Source organism: Pygoscelis adeliae, unplaced genomic scaffold, assembly GCF_000699105.1.
Source record: "Pygoscelis adeliae isolate BGI_AS28 unplaced genomic scaffold, ASM69910v1 Scaffold160, whole genome shotgun sequence".
Lineage (NCBI taxonomy): Eukaryota > Metazoa > Chordata > Aves > Sphenisciformes > Spheniscidae > Pygoscelis > Pygoscelis adeliae.
Genome location: NW_008824035.1, coordinates 7,258,742 through 7,275,058, shown reverse-complemented (window position 1 = coordinate 7,275,058; position 16,317 = coordinate 7,258,742). Strand labels below are relative to the sequence as shown.

General features: G+C 34.8%; 1 protein-coding gene across 1 annotated transcript in view; it reads right to left on the bottom strand.

The window, feature by feature from the left end:
* Positions 1 to 16,317, bottom strand: part of CCDC141 (coiled-coil domain containing 141) — a 110,599-nt gene that overhangs the window by 92,758 nt on the left and 1,524 nt on the right. Inside the window, exon 2 of the mRNA XM_009332356.1 lies at positions 15,878 to 16,000. Coding sequence (XP_009330631.1) covers positions 15,878 to 16,000 — 123 coding nt within the window. The remainder of the gene's footprint in view (positions 1 to 15,877; positions 16,001 to 16,317) is intronic.

Below are 16,317 nucleotides of genomic sequence, written 5' to 3'. Positions count from 1 at the left end.
CTTACTCAAAGTGATAGCACTTAAGACCCAAATTCAACACTAACACTATTTTATGTTTAGAAAAAGAATATTCTAGAAGAATCATGAATCAGGAAATAAGATCTGAATTTTTAAAAAGCTATAAAAATGGAAAATAAATAAGGTTTATGGTTTTCATTCATTTTTTCAATAGCTTAACTACTGATAAATGAAGGCGTAAAGAAGAGACCATGAAAGGGGAAACAAAATAACAAAAAAAGGTTTCATGTGCAGACTGGGTCATTCTCCATTCTTGTCATTTATCACCCAACACTAGGAAATAGCTGTTATGTCTTAAAGTTTGTTTTAAAATAGACCTAAAATTTAGGGCTCTGTCCAACAATATAGTGATTTTGCTTCACTTGTACAATCTTTTAGTAGGAAGTGCAAGCTCATGCCAGAGTTCAAGTACTAAATGTCAACTCACTTTTATGCAGTGTTAAAATTTTCATCATTTGGATTGTTCTAAAATTTGGTGAGAAGGCTGGAAACTGGTGAGGATACTTGCTTCTCTGGGCAGATACCTACCCTCAACAGGCGAGGGATAAACTAAGCCCACAGTTTTAACAACTGATACCACGGGTGAGATTCTTGTCCCCTCACTTTCCAGCCACTTCAAGAGGCTTGCTGGGAGCTGGAGTCCCTGAAAGCTTCCAATTTATTTCCAACCTGCAAAGCGTGGCTCTAGTGAAGAGGGAAACCATTAGATTGTTTCTTGAAGCAGTCCTTTGCCTGGTGAGGACAGAAACATAAAGCAGTGTGGAGTGTAAAACGCAGAGGGGGCAAAGAAACAGAGGACAAATGGCTTTTTCAGTAATAACTATCTCTGAGGCCGAGTGGTCTGTACACTCCACACTGCTTTATGTTGGCTTTAGGGAAAAAAAGAGACTTTCTACTGCAAGGAGCATACCAAGGCATGAACTATTCACAATATTTCTAAATCTTGGTAAATCTTATGTAGAGCTGCAAAAAGTTGCACTGAAGTGTGTGCATCTGATCTTCACCTTCTATTTCAGTGTAACCGTCAATAGGAAAGATACTGAATTTATGGATTTTAAACTCCTCAAGCCAGTTTATGTAGCAATAAAAAAAAGATGACAAAACCCAGGCCTGGATCAAGTCTGAAAAGTCAAGTCAAACTTGCTCCATAGTCAAATATTCTGGAACTGCTTAGAGTACATGAAAACCTTGTCAGGGGTACATAGAAAATGGCATTTCTCTGTGCATTGTAAACATCTGTTCACTTTTACCCCCGTCTATAGATAATCCCAGCTGAGAAAAGGAAAGAGGAAACAGGAGCCAGACAGGAGAACCTGGATCAGAAGAAGAAATGCATTTCTGAGCCAGCAACCCCTGAAGCATGTGGAGCTTCCCCTCCAATTATCTCACTATAAAACTGGATCAAAGTGATGAGTTAACAATATGTTGAATACCACTGCTTATAAAGGTTTACTGCTGATTGTCTTTAAACTTTTCTTTTAAAGTCAATATGGATCACCAAGATCTCATTGTATTGTATTAAATTGAAATTAACACCTCTCTTCACTTAGAAAACCTACTCCCAAAAAATTATTTATAAAAAAAAAATTACCAGGTGGAAGAGCTGTGAGATATTTGACAAAATTGTACAACAACAATTCATAAACAGTTTGAAACTCATGGCACTGTGCAAGAATCATACTTCATACAAAAGTATATATTGCAAGAACTGTATTTGCTGCAACAATAATAATAAGCCCTAACACTAAATTTACCATAACTGTAGCCGTCTCTAGTTAAATCAAGCCCTCTCCCGTTTCTTAATTTTGTCTCCTGTCCTTGCTAATTTGAGCATGCTTATCGACAGTGCTGCCACTTTGCAACAGTACTGTTTCAGAGAAAATGGTGCAGCAATGGGTAAGTCTACGCTATGGTATCTGTTTCGAGTGCAGCTGGCGAAGACATGCCTAAGGTAAATTTTAAGTCACTCATTCAGTGCAGTGTCAGTAGCCTAGAACTCAGTGCGAGTGCAGTATTTACTTCTCAAGTTGTTTTTACTGCTTTCACTGAGGTTGTATCTTCACTAAAAGCTGGGGCCAAGCTTTTCTGCCATCTGCACTGTAAATCCTTTAGTGCAGTGCAGCTCAAAAAAGACCTGAGAACGATCCTATTGCAACTTACCACTTCTTGCCACAGGATGCTTGGAACTTAACTAAGCATTGTAGGGCTTTGAGCACCAGAAATGCACCAGCTGCAAACGAACAGACCCTGTTCTTGATGGACATAGAATGATTCCTAGAAATATTTCTAAAGGTATACAAGCGAAGTTTGGCAGATGATTTTAGCGGAAGCAGCAGGTAATTGTGGTTCATACTACTGCTGCTACACTGCCAGCTATGTCTGATCGAGTTGATTGAAAGGTAATTCACAGACATCTACACAAGGTCTAAGCATAAGATAGACCTGCTGTCAGGACTGTTCATTGCTCACAATCACTTACATGCAAACATGCAAGAATATCTAAAGTTACTGGCATAATTAAAGTAGTATAATTGTAGCATATACAGCTAGAATTATTAATATACTTATTTGACCTAATCCTGCTCTATCTAAGTGGAATTGGATTTCCTTATTTATGCTTTCAGTGCAATTTTAATTTTAATTCATAAACTTTAATTTCTAAAATTCAATTTAGCTAAAAAAAAAAAAAAAAAAAATAGTGCAGGAAATAGAGTTATACTGCAGTTCTTACCAAATCCATGCTCATTCCACAGCCAATGAGGTGTTTTTCAGGCAGTATATATTATTCATACAAGAGAAAAAAAAACTGCTTTCTTGGCTCTGGGGCCAAGGAACTGCCTTGCTTTAACCTTTGTACAGCATGTTTAAGAAACACTTAAAACCTGTTAAAGCAAGTAAAGCTGTGGGGGAAAAACAAACAAACAATGCATTTTGAAGGTATATTGCTGTTACTCTATAATTTTATTTAATCATTATAGGTTTTGGTTTCCTTTTTGCTATATGAAAAATCTGTCTTTCAGTAAAACTGCTAATGTTCAATTCACTCATATTTTTATGTAGAGTTTAACTTAAACAGCTCTTTAAAAATATCTAGCAGTTTCTCCCAAACCAATGAAGTTTTCCTGTATAATAAAAAAGGTGTGCAGTGAGTGGCATTTTACCCTTCCTGGCCAAGGAAAACACATTGATCATCTCTGCTTTTCTTGAGATGGCAAAACTTCACATTAGATCTGACTTTCAATAGCTTCAAAAAAGCACCAAGTACTGGATGAACAGGCAGAATAAATCACTGCCTTCTTGCGTTGGCAACTCAGAAACAATGTTAAAACAACAACGGCAGAGTCATTTGGGTAGCTTATACAAGGCTGCTCCTGGGCATCTCTTTTATAGATATAAACTGCTTGTTGTGGACTCTGCACAAATAATCATTTTTCTAATAAATGCCTCCAAGCATTTGTTAGGAGGACATTCAGTGAATCTCTCAAACTAAGCAACCATTATGGGGAGGCTGTATCTTCAAGTACTTTCAATTCAACATTGTTTAAGCTAGCTAATTGAATTGATGAATAAAAATTACTTTTTTTTCTTTTTTAAAAAACTTCCCATTGTAATTATTGCAACCATTCACAGAAATCTCTGATTTGGAATTTGGTCATCAGTTAGCTGAAAATCACTGTTTGCATGTATAGCTCCATGGTCCTTACAGGCTTTATTCAGACTTACATGTAGTATGTTTATTTTGCAGAACATGGCCAAATAACAATGTTTACTAACATATGCAAATCCATTCTCCTACTTCTACATCCTAATATTTGACAAGCCTATTTACGCTCCAAAGCATAAGCATTGATCCTTAGGGTGCGAGGAAATCAATGCTGCTTTAGCTCTTTTTGTCTCCCCTCTGACTTCCAAAGATGCTAGAGCAGGCTAACAACTTGAAACATTTAACCAGCTTGTGATCTGCTTAATTTCTTAAGTTCATTAATTTTATCAAAAGTTTTACCAAAAATTTACTCAAGTTGGTTCAAGGAAACACAAAATTCATTTTTTGTTAGACCACAACCAGCACTTAAAAAAAAAACCAAAAAACCCAACCCCCCAAAAAACAGCAAACCCCCAGCAGTAGGTAGACGGAATTTATGCTGCCCTTTGACAGGCTATTTTAAAGAAAGAGGACTAAAAATAACTTTTAACTGTGTCTGGGCTTTAGAAGACCCATGTTGGTAGACCCTGCTGAGGAAATGCAGAAGATTCCCACATGCCCTGGGAAGGGTGATGTCCTACATACCTCTCCCATCACACTGTTGAAGACCCAGGATCTGAATTTACTTCATCAGGAATAGCTGTGACTCTAAACTGAATTTGGTCCTCAGCATTTTTTCACACTCAGGTAATAGCAATTAATCACTTTCACACTCATGATGGATGTTTGAATCATCAGAAAAAACACGTACTGAGAAGCTAGTTCATGAAACAAGTAAAGGGAGACTTTGTAAAACATTTTTATCTTTTTGAGTATCTGTACACTAAAATACCACATCTCCAAGATAAGATATTGACAGCCTCTGTTTAATAAAATTAACATAACAGAGAAGCAACTAATTGATAGCCTCTGTCCATAAGTTAAGCTATATAGAGAGGTGTCATTTCCTATGTAGGATGAAACACTTGTATTTTCTTCCAGAGAATTTCAAGTGCATTAACAAGTATTTCATCTTATTTTGTCTGTGAATAGCATTGGCATGAAAGGGCAGAGAATGGATTGAGAGAGCAGTTGTCAAACACTATCAATACATCTAAGAAATAAATGCTATTTCTAAAACAGCCATTTTAATACTACTGGATAAAAAGTTGATGATGTAAAGCACTAGGAGAAGCCATTATTATGTTTCTTTCTTACTGAGGCATAAAATGATTGCATGCGTAACAACTCTGTAAAAGTAGTGGCATTTGTTAATTATCCAGCACGAGAGTTTCTTAACATTCTGGACCAGCTATGTAACTAATATAATATAACAGGAATTAAATGAGCATGTGATACCGATACTCTCTTTACTAATTCAACATCTTAATATTAATCTATGAAAAGAATTAATTGTCATGACATGTTAAAAAAAAGAAAAGGTAAAATGTTTTCAGAACTTCACACACTTGTAGCTTGTCACTAGTAGGTTAACTTCCCCAAAATTATCATACCACTTTCACAGCTGTCCTGAATACACTGTGGAAAAACAGGCGGCATCTGAGATAGCTCCATTTGGAATTTCTTGGAAAAGTCTGACTTTTAAAGAGCTATTTTATATTTTGAAATAAAACTAGACATGCATGTATCCTAATATTACATCAGCTTCAACATATTAAAAAGACATTTCAAATGTTAAATCTTTCCTAACTACTTGGGATGGACACTGTAAAATTGGTATAGTGTCCAGAAGTGGATTTCCTTCTTTTAGAAGCCTTTTCTCTGAACAGGTTTTTAATTAACATTTGTACTTGACCAGTATGCTATATTTTGCAGTAATTGGTTAGCTGTGAGACACACAATCCCTAAGACACAGAGAAAACTGGGATAACTCGAAAACAATCAGTCATGCTTCATGCAATTAATTTTTTTTATTTAATTACTGTGTGATGAATTCAAACCTAAGCAAAGATAATTTGAAAGTTAAAGCAAACTAATCTGCCATATTTAATGAAATGCAAAAGTATTGTGCATAAAGTTGCAAAAAAGAATTAGAAAATTGTTCATGTGCAATAACGTTTTAGTTTTTATAACTGATTCATGGAGGTTTTGAAATACAACCTTAATACTGATTTTTCCTTTAATGTCTATTGAAAATGGTTCACACATTTAAAACAGCTGTGTGTTTGGGTGTTTTTAATAATAGCTCCTGTAATACTACAAAAAAACTAATATAGTATCAAAACAGTTGTCATTTTGTCTGTTACCCCAGCAACAGAACACAGTTGCGTTTTGAGAAGACAGACTAGTAAAAAAAAGATAAATATTTTAAAGGAAACTTTACATTGTTGAGGAAGAGTTCAAATACATACGATGGTCTTCGGAGTGATATTAAGGTTCTGTTGTCATGAGTTTGAAATTATGCTTTCCACAACTGTCAAAGCCATCAGTTACTGTGAACTTTTCAAATATTTATCCTCAGCTATTTTAGTTTCTATATACTATGTATGGGAATAGTTTATTTTTAAATGGGGTAGACTGATATTACTGTTTTTATACTTTTCATCTTTGAAATACAAATGTTTTGTCAACACAGAATCATAGAATAATTTAGGTTGGAAGGGACTCTGCAGGTCATCTGTCCAACCCCTTGCTCAAGTTACTCAAGGACTTATCCCATGAAGTCTTGAACATCTCCAACAATGGAAATTCCAGAACTTCTCTAGACAACCTGTTCCAGAATTTAACCACCTTCGTGATTAAACTTCTTTTCCTAACACCTAATTGGAATTTCCTTTTTTCCAACTTGTGTCTCTTGTCCAAGAAGCAATATTAGTACTAGGAAAGAAGTTTATTTCCATCAAAAAATGATGACTCATGGAAAGCAAAATATTTCATGGAAATCTGAATTTTGATGAGGTTTTTTTTTATTTGAAATAACTTAATAGAGCTTTCCAGTAAAGCCTTAACTTTATTTCAATCATTTTTGGAATTGGATGTTTCAGTTTTCTGTTTTGGCATGACTTCTCAATACAGACATAAAGAAATGTATTTATTGTTTCAATGGAGCATAAAAAAAAATTGGAAGGATATTGTTTCCTGGAAAAATCTGGTTTTGTGTTTCTTTTATTTTTCCAGTTTGAATGGGAGAAAGAAAAGAAACACACCAGCTCTGAGTATGTGGTGCTGTTATTTCTCAAATTAACAATTATGTGATATGAACATGACCAGAGTACTTTTCACTTCATATGCTATTTGTTTCTGTTTATGAACTTTCACTCCCTGTGAACACAAAAAACCCTAGAACGGTACATTTCTCTTTGGGCTGTGAGGAGCTGGCATGAAGCTTGACAATGTAAGGAATGCCTAGCATGTAGTCAAAAAGGAGTTTGTACAAACATGCAACTTCTGTTGGTCTCAGTAAAACCATGTCAGAAAAGCATTGTTTTAAAAACTACAGGCCAATTTCAGTTTCTATGTGAGATGTTATTTTTCCTTTCCACTTCCACACCACTGTATTCACTATACCAAAAAAGAACACTGGTAGCTTGAAGGAAACAATGTTCTGGTTAACATTTACTGAGAGGAAACTGACAGGGGTCCAAGCCCAGGCCCGTGGCGTGCATGCTCGCTGTCTGGTAATGCAGCAGTTCGGCAGCCACACAACTCTCCCCCCACTCATTTTCAGGGCGCATTTGGGTCTGATATTGTAGCCAGGACAGAATATGAATAGCTGAAGGTCTAGAAACATCTTTTTATGTAAGCTGTGACGGATAGTATAGCTTTTGTATTCATTTGTTCACAGCCCATTATTTGGGTACTTTATGTTGTGCTAAAAGAGCATGGAAAGAGGGGGAAACTGTCTTTTACCTTTCCTGATTGTTGTACACTGAGCACCCCTCCCTCTCCGGATGGAAACAAAATCTGGCCTTCTAGAGCATACATTTAAGTACATTCTTACCGTGTACTCAGAAAGCTTCTGGAGCGCAAAGCAAAGCAGACAGAGGAAGACAACTAGCAATCAGGGAGCCTGAAGCACTGTTAGAGACTGGCAAACTCCTGAGGAAAAGAAGGACTAGACACAGGAGTATCTAGGAAGGACTTAAACTTCCTAGAGGCCTAGAGGGGTTAGCATACAGTATGTTGCAACCCAAAAAGCCACATGGAGCTGCTAATGTCAGGACAAAACTAAGGGAAAAGATGAGATTTATGAGGACAGGGTTTAGAGAAAGGCTGACTTACAAGTGCAATAAAGTTACAATAAAACACAGCTCTATAGAACCCTTCTGGTGATGTTGGTACGTTTGCTTGAAGGAAAAATTAAAAGTCATGATATTTTAGCATTAGTTCATGGAATCCTAATGCAGACTACAATGCTTAAGATTATGGTTCTCTTTCGTTGTAAGACTCTCTTGCTTGTGAATTTGCCAAAGCAGAATGACACTTCATGTAATAGGACCTGTGCCATACCGGATTTTTCTGGAAAGTTTCAACTAAAACATAAAAATTGATCATTTCTAAAATTAAGAGGAAGGAAGAATACATCATTACAAGGTACAAGTTTTGCTGAGGGGCTCTAGCACACACAACCTGCAGCAAGGGGCTTCAGAGGCTGGAAGACGCTGTGGACTGAGGGAGCACGGAATTAAAATTGTCCCTTCTGTGGTTCTGAGTGCTTGTGTTTGCAGTCTTGGTAGTTTTTACTGCAGTAAGAAATGTAGCCATGATTAAGAATACATATAATTTAGCATACTCTTTACGTATTTGTTCAGTTACTGCAGTACTAAGGAACACTGGGGCCACTGTATTTTGGTACAAAGTTACAATAATTTTATACTCTAGGCCTAGCTAAAATTAGGAATGCAAATATAGCATACCACAGAATTATAATTAGCCTATCATAGAAGTGAAACAAAGAGTATTAGATGAAAATATATAGATTAAAAATAGGTCAAATTCTGCACTTTCACTCTTAATTTTCATGAGTGGCAGACATCTGCAAAATTTAATTCTACCAGTCTCATTACCGGAACGTATCCCTGTTCATGTTAGAAATTTCTCAAAGTATTTTAAAAATGAAAAATGCAAATATTTTAGGTACAGTCATAATTTCATAGGTAGAACTGATTTCACTCTTCCTGAATTTCTTTGCTGATTTGCATCTCAAAAAAACGAAAATTGCATGTCAGTAAAGTTTTTACCTTTCGCTTCCTGAATCCAGTCATCATAAAATACGCTTTTCCCTCTGAAATACTATCCACTATATTTCTTCTTAAACAGGCAGCAGCTGCTGAATCAATCTAATTTATAACTAAAATTCACAATCTTCAGTAGTTTATGTCAACACGAACAACAGAGATTTAAATTATTAGCTATAGTACAACCAAGATCTCAGAAGTGAAGAACTTCAATAAAACAAAGATCCATGAATTTTCATCCTCTGTTAAGATTACACAACACCTGGGTCGTCAAGCTCAGGCCCCTGGATCTCAGAAACAATAATTTCAGACAGTCCTTTTCACAAATACTTCTTATTGCCAATCAAAATCACCTAGGATTTTTGGCCCTTTTATTCCCATTGAAAATCTATTTTGGGACATTGCTCTGACAGTTAGAAACCTTTTCCAGCCTACCTCTTTTAATGATCTCCATGTGCTATATATATTCTTATGCCAGCAGTGGCCTTCAACTTAAGCAGTTGCTCTCCTGTGGTGTTTACCCATGCAATATATTTATGAGAATCTCTGTCTTTCTGCTAATCCAAATAAAATATTTTCTTAGTCCACTCTAAGAAATAAGAAGATACTCTTCTCTTTGATAACCCTACTAGCCACCTACATTCAGTTTGATGTTGGCTGTTTTCAGTATGGATGACCAGAATCCTAAATTTCCACTCATACTTCCCAATTCTCTTCAGAATAGTTGCAAGTATCGGATCCTAGACTGTTTCCACAGCCATGCTGGTTAATAGCTGTTCCACAACCAAGTAGTAACCTTAAGGCTGCAATAGAAATTCTTGCTGTTCACTTGAATTGCACAACCTTATATTTGGATTGTTGAACTTTATAATATTTCTGTTATTATACTACTGAAGTTCATCTGCTTCCTCCTGATCCTCTTCCTTTCATGATCAGGTTCATTTCAGGTTCACCATTTCATGATGAGGTTCATGATCAGATTGCTCCCAGTGAGCAATATTCTCATCAGAACTGGATATGGGATTGCTCTGGAAGGAGAGAACTTCTCTGGAACTTTTCTTTTCTGTCTGGAAAAACTCTCTGCCTTTTGTTCCTTTTTCCATTTATTTCTGTCTGCCATTGTTATTTCCTGAAAAACAGGTAGGGCTTGTCAAACTGTTTGAGCAGACTCGCATACACAGCTGACTGGATCACACATTTCTCTCATGATTATGGAATTATACCTAATTTATCTTTAAACCCTGATCCTGCTGAGTGGTTTCATTCCTTTTTCCTTCCATATATTTCTTTTCATTATTATTTTGGGCCAGATTTTACACTTTAGCTCATATTTTACATATTACAAAGGTCCAGCTTCAGATTCTTACAGTGAATGTTGTAACTTGGAATTTTCCTCCTCACTGAGATGCTGCTAAAATTAATCTTTGTTTATAGGTAGTGCTGAAATTATACAACACACAGTTATTAACTTGAAGCCCAGAAAGTAGTTATAAAACTATTTTGAGACAAATACTATTTCAGTGGGAATTTTGTTTATGGAAATATTTAAACTGGTGAGTGAGCTAAACTAGCATTGAAAAAAAAGTATTTATTAAATCTTACCTTTTCCCTTCTTTCTTTTTTTTCAAATCACTTGCAAAAGTCATCTTTGCTTTATGATGAAAATGCAGCTGAACTTTGCTGCTAACTGTAATAATTAATTGTAAATAATTGTAAATAATTCAGAAGATATTAACAAATAATTTCTTCCAAACAAATTTGCTGAAAAATAAGCATTATGAAAATATTTTTACTTGAAATAACCAGAAGACTTATTTAAAAGATATCAAATACAAAAAATTAGCATATTATCACTTTTTGATGAATGTAATTCTCTAAGTTGTTTCTCTTGGATATTAGCATATAAATTACTATTTTGCAATTTATGCTCTGTGAATTGAAGTAAATAAAATAATTAGGAGCAATCTTCAGGTTCATGAGCCAAATTAATAACAGTGTTGGGTTTAAATTTAAGTTTATAGTCTAGATTTATTTCTGTTTTGTAGTGGTTCTGCCACAGTCTCTTTCATGATAAAAAACAGAACTTTGGAAGCAAACCAAGAATGCTGCTGTTTGTCTTAGTGGGGATTTTGACATTGTCATAGCCAAAAGCATGGCAACACACACAGTCTTTTTTTTAACACGATCCAGAAAACATTAAAATTGGGAGATTCAAACACTAAGACAGCATGTTATCTTCAGACAGGGCTTCTGTTGGAAACGACTGAATTATGGAGAACAGAAGAAAGGCAGAGAAATGTGTATGCACATTGCAATCAATATCATTTTACCTCCTGGAAGCTTTGTGTCTCAAGTTTTTTCTGGTTTTGATTCTTCTCACATTTTTTTGAAATTGTAAAGAATGAGATATCAAAACGTATATATACATTTATTTACATTTCCAGAACATATAAACCTGCTGAAGGTCATCTAAACAAGGATGAGGCAAATGTTGGGAAGGAAACTTGCATGAAATCACAGAAGTTGATGTTTTCAGCAAAACCGTTACTGCTGATATGGTCTAACAAAACAGAAAGAGAATATATTAGTTTAGAATCAGAACATATTAGTTGAGACTACTGAAGGGCCAAATCACAAAGAGAAAGGGCTATGATTCCAAACCTGAAAACATTTATGTTTAATTCTTAACCACGTTCAAAAGAAACATTTTACTTCAGTTCATGGAACCTGCAACAATGAATACATATAAGTGTTGGCAACATCTAGACCTGTCAAATGAATTCATCAATTATAAAAGAATATGTAATTCTTTAACACTTACAAACACCAGATTTATGTCCAAAGGAAAACAAATCTGTAAGTTTACCTAGAACAGATGACAAGCATATACAAACTTTCCTGATAATTAGGCATCACTGAACAAAATTAAGAAACTGAACTATAGTTTACCTCTTAAATCACTGTTGCTAAAGAAGTTTCATTAATCTTCTGAGCTACTAGTAGTCAGTATAACAATTCAACAAAAACAAATAGGATAATTTCCGCTATAAAAGACATGAATATTATAGATATAAATGACATTTCAAGAGCACCAAAAGAAATTTTAACTAGATGTTGTAAACATCATGTACATGTTTTTTGTTTAGTCTCAGTTTTACCATTTCCTGTTCAGCATTTATTCTTTCAACTCTATTAACAATAACATGTCTGTTTCCTAATCTATAAACATTTGAAATGGGGACCTTTTCAAAAGTTGTATTCTGGCTTTTATTAAAATAGTAGGGTGTTCCCAATTCCCAAATTCAATGGAACAAATTTAAATCAGCAATGAGTATGACAGAGTACATTCTATCAAAGGAAACTATTTTGGATATGTTTTTTCCTAACGCCTAAAATACACACACCAGTTTTTATCACAATAATTCTGAACATTAAAAGCAGTAATGTTCTAAAAATTACTGCTTTCTCATTCAACAGGTCTGTTCCTGTACCCTTTAAAGTACCATCTGCCTTACTGAGTGTCAAACTGGTTGTTTAGGTTTTTTTAACTCCTGATAACATTGCTAAGTCAAAAACAGTTCCCTGAAATAGTGAGCTGGATTACATTCCTTTTCCTCTAGCATCAGAAGTACTGTAGACTGGTCACTGGTTACTGTGCCAAATTTTGCCCTTACACCCGTGAATCCTCAATGTATGAAGTCGATGAAAGAATTTGGCCTGAATATTTTGATTGTGACTTATAATACATACGCTGGGATGAGAATAACGAAGCTAAAAAGCAAAAGGATGATCAAAACCCAGAATGAGTTTGCAAAATAACACAGGATAATGCCAGCATGGTTAACCATTCCATAAATTATCTTCTAAGAGTCCATAGGTTCTTCAGCACTAATTCCAAAGATGTGTTTAGTATTAATCATCTAACTCTTCCCTTAAGCAGAACTAGTTTCACATTCAAATCATTGCTGGTTCAGGAATTTTTGCCCATGCTGCACAAATACTTAACTTTGAATTGGATTGAACTCATCAGCAAAGTTAAGCATATGTGTATCCAGTATTGGTATCTGTCAGGAAACATGATTTATTTTGCATTTTTTTTAAATACAACAATAAAAGAAATAGAAAAACAATTCAGAGCTGCCTCACTGTTGTACTTTAGATTCAGGTGACTGAAAAATTCCACAATATACAAAATTGTATCCATTTCCTGGGGATCCAAGTGGAGAAATTCTTAATTATACTGTTTTCTACTTGTAAACCATTTCTAGCTCTAAAATTAAAAAACAAGGATTCCATCCTCCCTCCTTTTTAATGAAGCACTTATTTATAATGCATTACAAGTACCAAGATCTAATTAAGAGCAAAACTAAATCTGTTTTAAGCTGCCACAGACTATCATTGATAGTCAGTTGGAACAAGATAGTCAATGAAAATAATAACTTGTAGCCGATATGGAAGAATTAAAAACTGTACTGGGTAAGACCGCAACTGGGAGAATGTTCATGTATTTGTATAATTAATTATTGTTAAAATTTACAAAATTATGTTGCTCACTAAGGGTAAAAGATCAAATAAAATCGCATATATTGGACACCATCAAAACAGGGACCATGTAACAACTGCAATTTTGTGTCATCCTTTCCACCCCTCTCTTGCCCACATTTCTAAATTCTTTATCCCCTCATAACTAAATCTTAATGTCCATAAATGTTGAAGACAAACATTACTACCTCTTTATCCATCTTCACATAACTAATGCATAATTCATGAACAAATGTTAAGTGGAAAAAATTACTATAATCAATACTTCAAAGGCTGAGAATCATTCTTGTAAAAACTTCTGATGAGTGGATTTAGTAACTTAAGACTGAATAATTACTGACAAGTGTTAACAGCTTACTATAAGACAGAAAGGGTCACGTCTGAAAAATGCGCAGTCAGTACGAAATATGACGACATTGCAGTCCTGTATTATTGCAGCTCTTAAATTATTGAGGAAAAAATAGTCATTTTGAACTTAATCCTTTTATAGAATATTCATTAATCAATGCTGAATTTTGCAAGGACTGCAGGTATAAAACATGAAATAATGAGTATTTGTTCCTGATACATTTGGATGACAAGCATTCTTTGACAGTTTATGCATAATAAATTTTCTGATCTGATATAATCTATTAAGCTTTGGGGATCCAAATAAGGATCGGTCATCTGGATTCAAGCAATCAGTCACAAGGTCTTACAAATAGGAGTGAAAAATTTTAGCATTTTCTTCAATATTAGCTGAAATATTTGTGATTATTATTTTACTATTTATTGTGAGCAGAAAACAAGGTAAATGCTGCTAAATAAAAACAAACTTAAGGTTCCATGCATCTGAACTAATAGGAATAGAAAGTCAAACATTTGAATGAGCAGAGAGCATGAAACGCTCTTGGATTATTTAATTTTTTCACTATTTAAGTAATTTTTTAATGAAAAGAATCATATCCAAAACTTAATTTTAGTTTAAAGATTTTAAAACAAAAATGGAATAGCAACTTGGGGATGCATCCAGAGATTTCATCTATCACAACTTTTTTTTTTTCTTCTTTCTGTTTTCATTAATACAATGATTTCAAATTGGAGTCTATGGCAAGGGCTTTATTGTTTTACTGTCCTCGTTCATGTCCTTACAAGTTTTCAGTAACACCTACAAGGTCTCTGTTAGAACCATATCCTAACTTCTAATGTAAATATATAACACTTTAAGGTTTGACTTGATGGTAAAGTGTTATTCGAATCTTTGTTTTTCTTTTAAACATTGGAATTATTATGTTTTCTTTTTCCACTTTCTAAAATTTATTTTTGACAGCTAGGAGACAAAACTCAGCTTCTTCCTGCTGTCAGTGTGTAAGAACTCAGCTAATTCTGAATTGTTCAAACAGGATACAGCAGCTTGTTCCAAGAATGCCTGAGTGTAGCACTGACAGCAATAAAGATGAGGCACTTGCATAAGTAAACATAGCAGAACCACCCTCTATGTTTTTGGGTGGGTTTTTTGTTTTGTTTTTAATGATATTCTTCATACTATTCAAAATCCACACTATGCACCATATTAGATTACATTCTCTACATACTGTGTTAAATTACCTCATGTTTGAGATTTATAATGACGGGGGAAGCACATAGTCACTAGTATTAAATCAAGTGCACTTGATCCTATCCAGATCATGTTTGCTCTTTCAGATCCGAATTTTATGTAATCTCAAAAAAATAAAATAGATGGAATCTATTAAGATAAGTTGCTGTGCACAGCTCCAAGATTTTACAGGAATTTATTTGTCTACAGATATAAAGTCAATCTGCCCTACCAAAACAAGAAAACAAATTTTCTTCTTAGGTGCTTTTAGACTCTTCCCAGTGTCAAACATCCACATTTAAAATAATTCAGGTTTTTCATGCAATCATGTCACTCTGTGTCCAAATGCCACTGTTATAATCTGTTCTCAAGAATGCTAAAATCTGATTTTAGGTCTGTTACTTAGCTAAAATCTTCCTAGCTCAAGACAAGCAATATTTCATGGTAAGAATGATACTGTAGCATAACTTACATCAATTAATATTCGATAAAAATGTGCCTGGAATACCTACTTCACACTTACAAAGAGCTTGTTTGTGTTTACAGCTGTTAAAATCTAATCAAACTTTTCATAACCTAATTTTTCACTTGACTTGACAGTAATGTATAAAGTGGAAAAAGCAGTGCATCTTTACTGCTGTTGTCAGAAAACAGTAATTAGCACTGAGCATATTTTTGCAGTGCAGAGGCCTAACTTCGATCTGTTACACTGACAAAGGCTGAACGTACTTTTTTCTGTGTGGACTGTAACCTAACAACCACATTGCAACAGGAGGCCCAGGCAGCAATGTCAACTGTTGTACGTGAACTAGATGACTATAATGACTAGATGTACTTTTGTGTGGTCTTATCACATCTTACCTTAAGTTTAGCTAGGAGGAATTCATGATCTTGCAGTAGTTTTTTAGTCTCATCTTGATTACTGCCAATTTCTAATAAATTTGGTGTTGATTCAGCCAGCTGAAGCTTCACCCATTTTCCACACTGTAATAAGTAAACATTTACAGCCTTCAGAAAACACAAGCTTTCCTTCATTTATTTATTCACACAGACTCTCAGGTCATGCATACTTTTCATGGTCATAGGAGCACAGGGACCCATAAACATGTACTCGATTGCAGAATGAAGACACAGGGGATACAATATAAATTTCACTTCATTTGAAACAGGTATCAAAATCCCAGACTCTAGTCTTATCCCATACCTACTGTGACTCTGGTTTTGTCTGTGAAGAGTAAGACTATCACAATAAGCCAAAAATGTTTCTCCAACTCTTCTCCCCTTTCAGCTGAAGATTACAA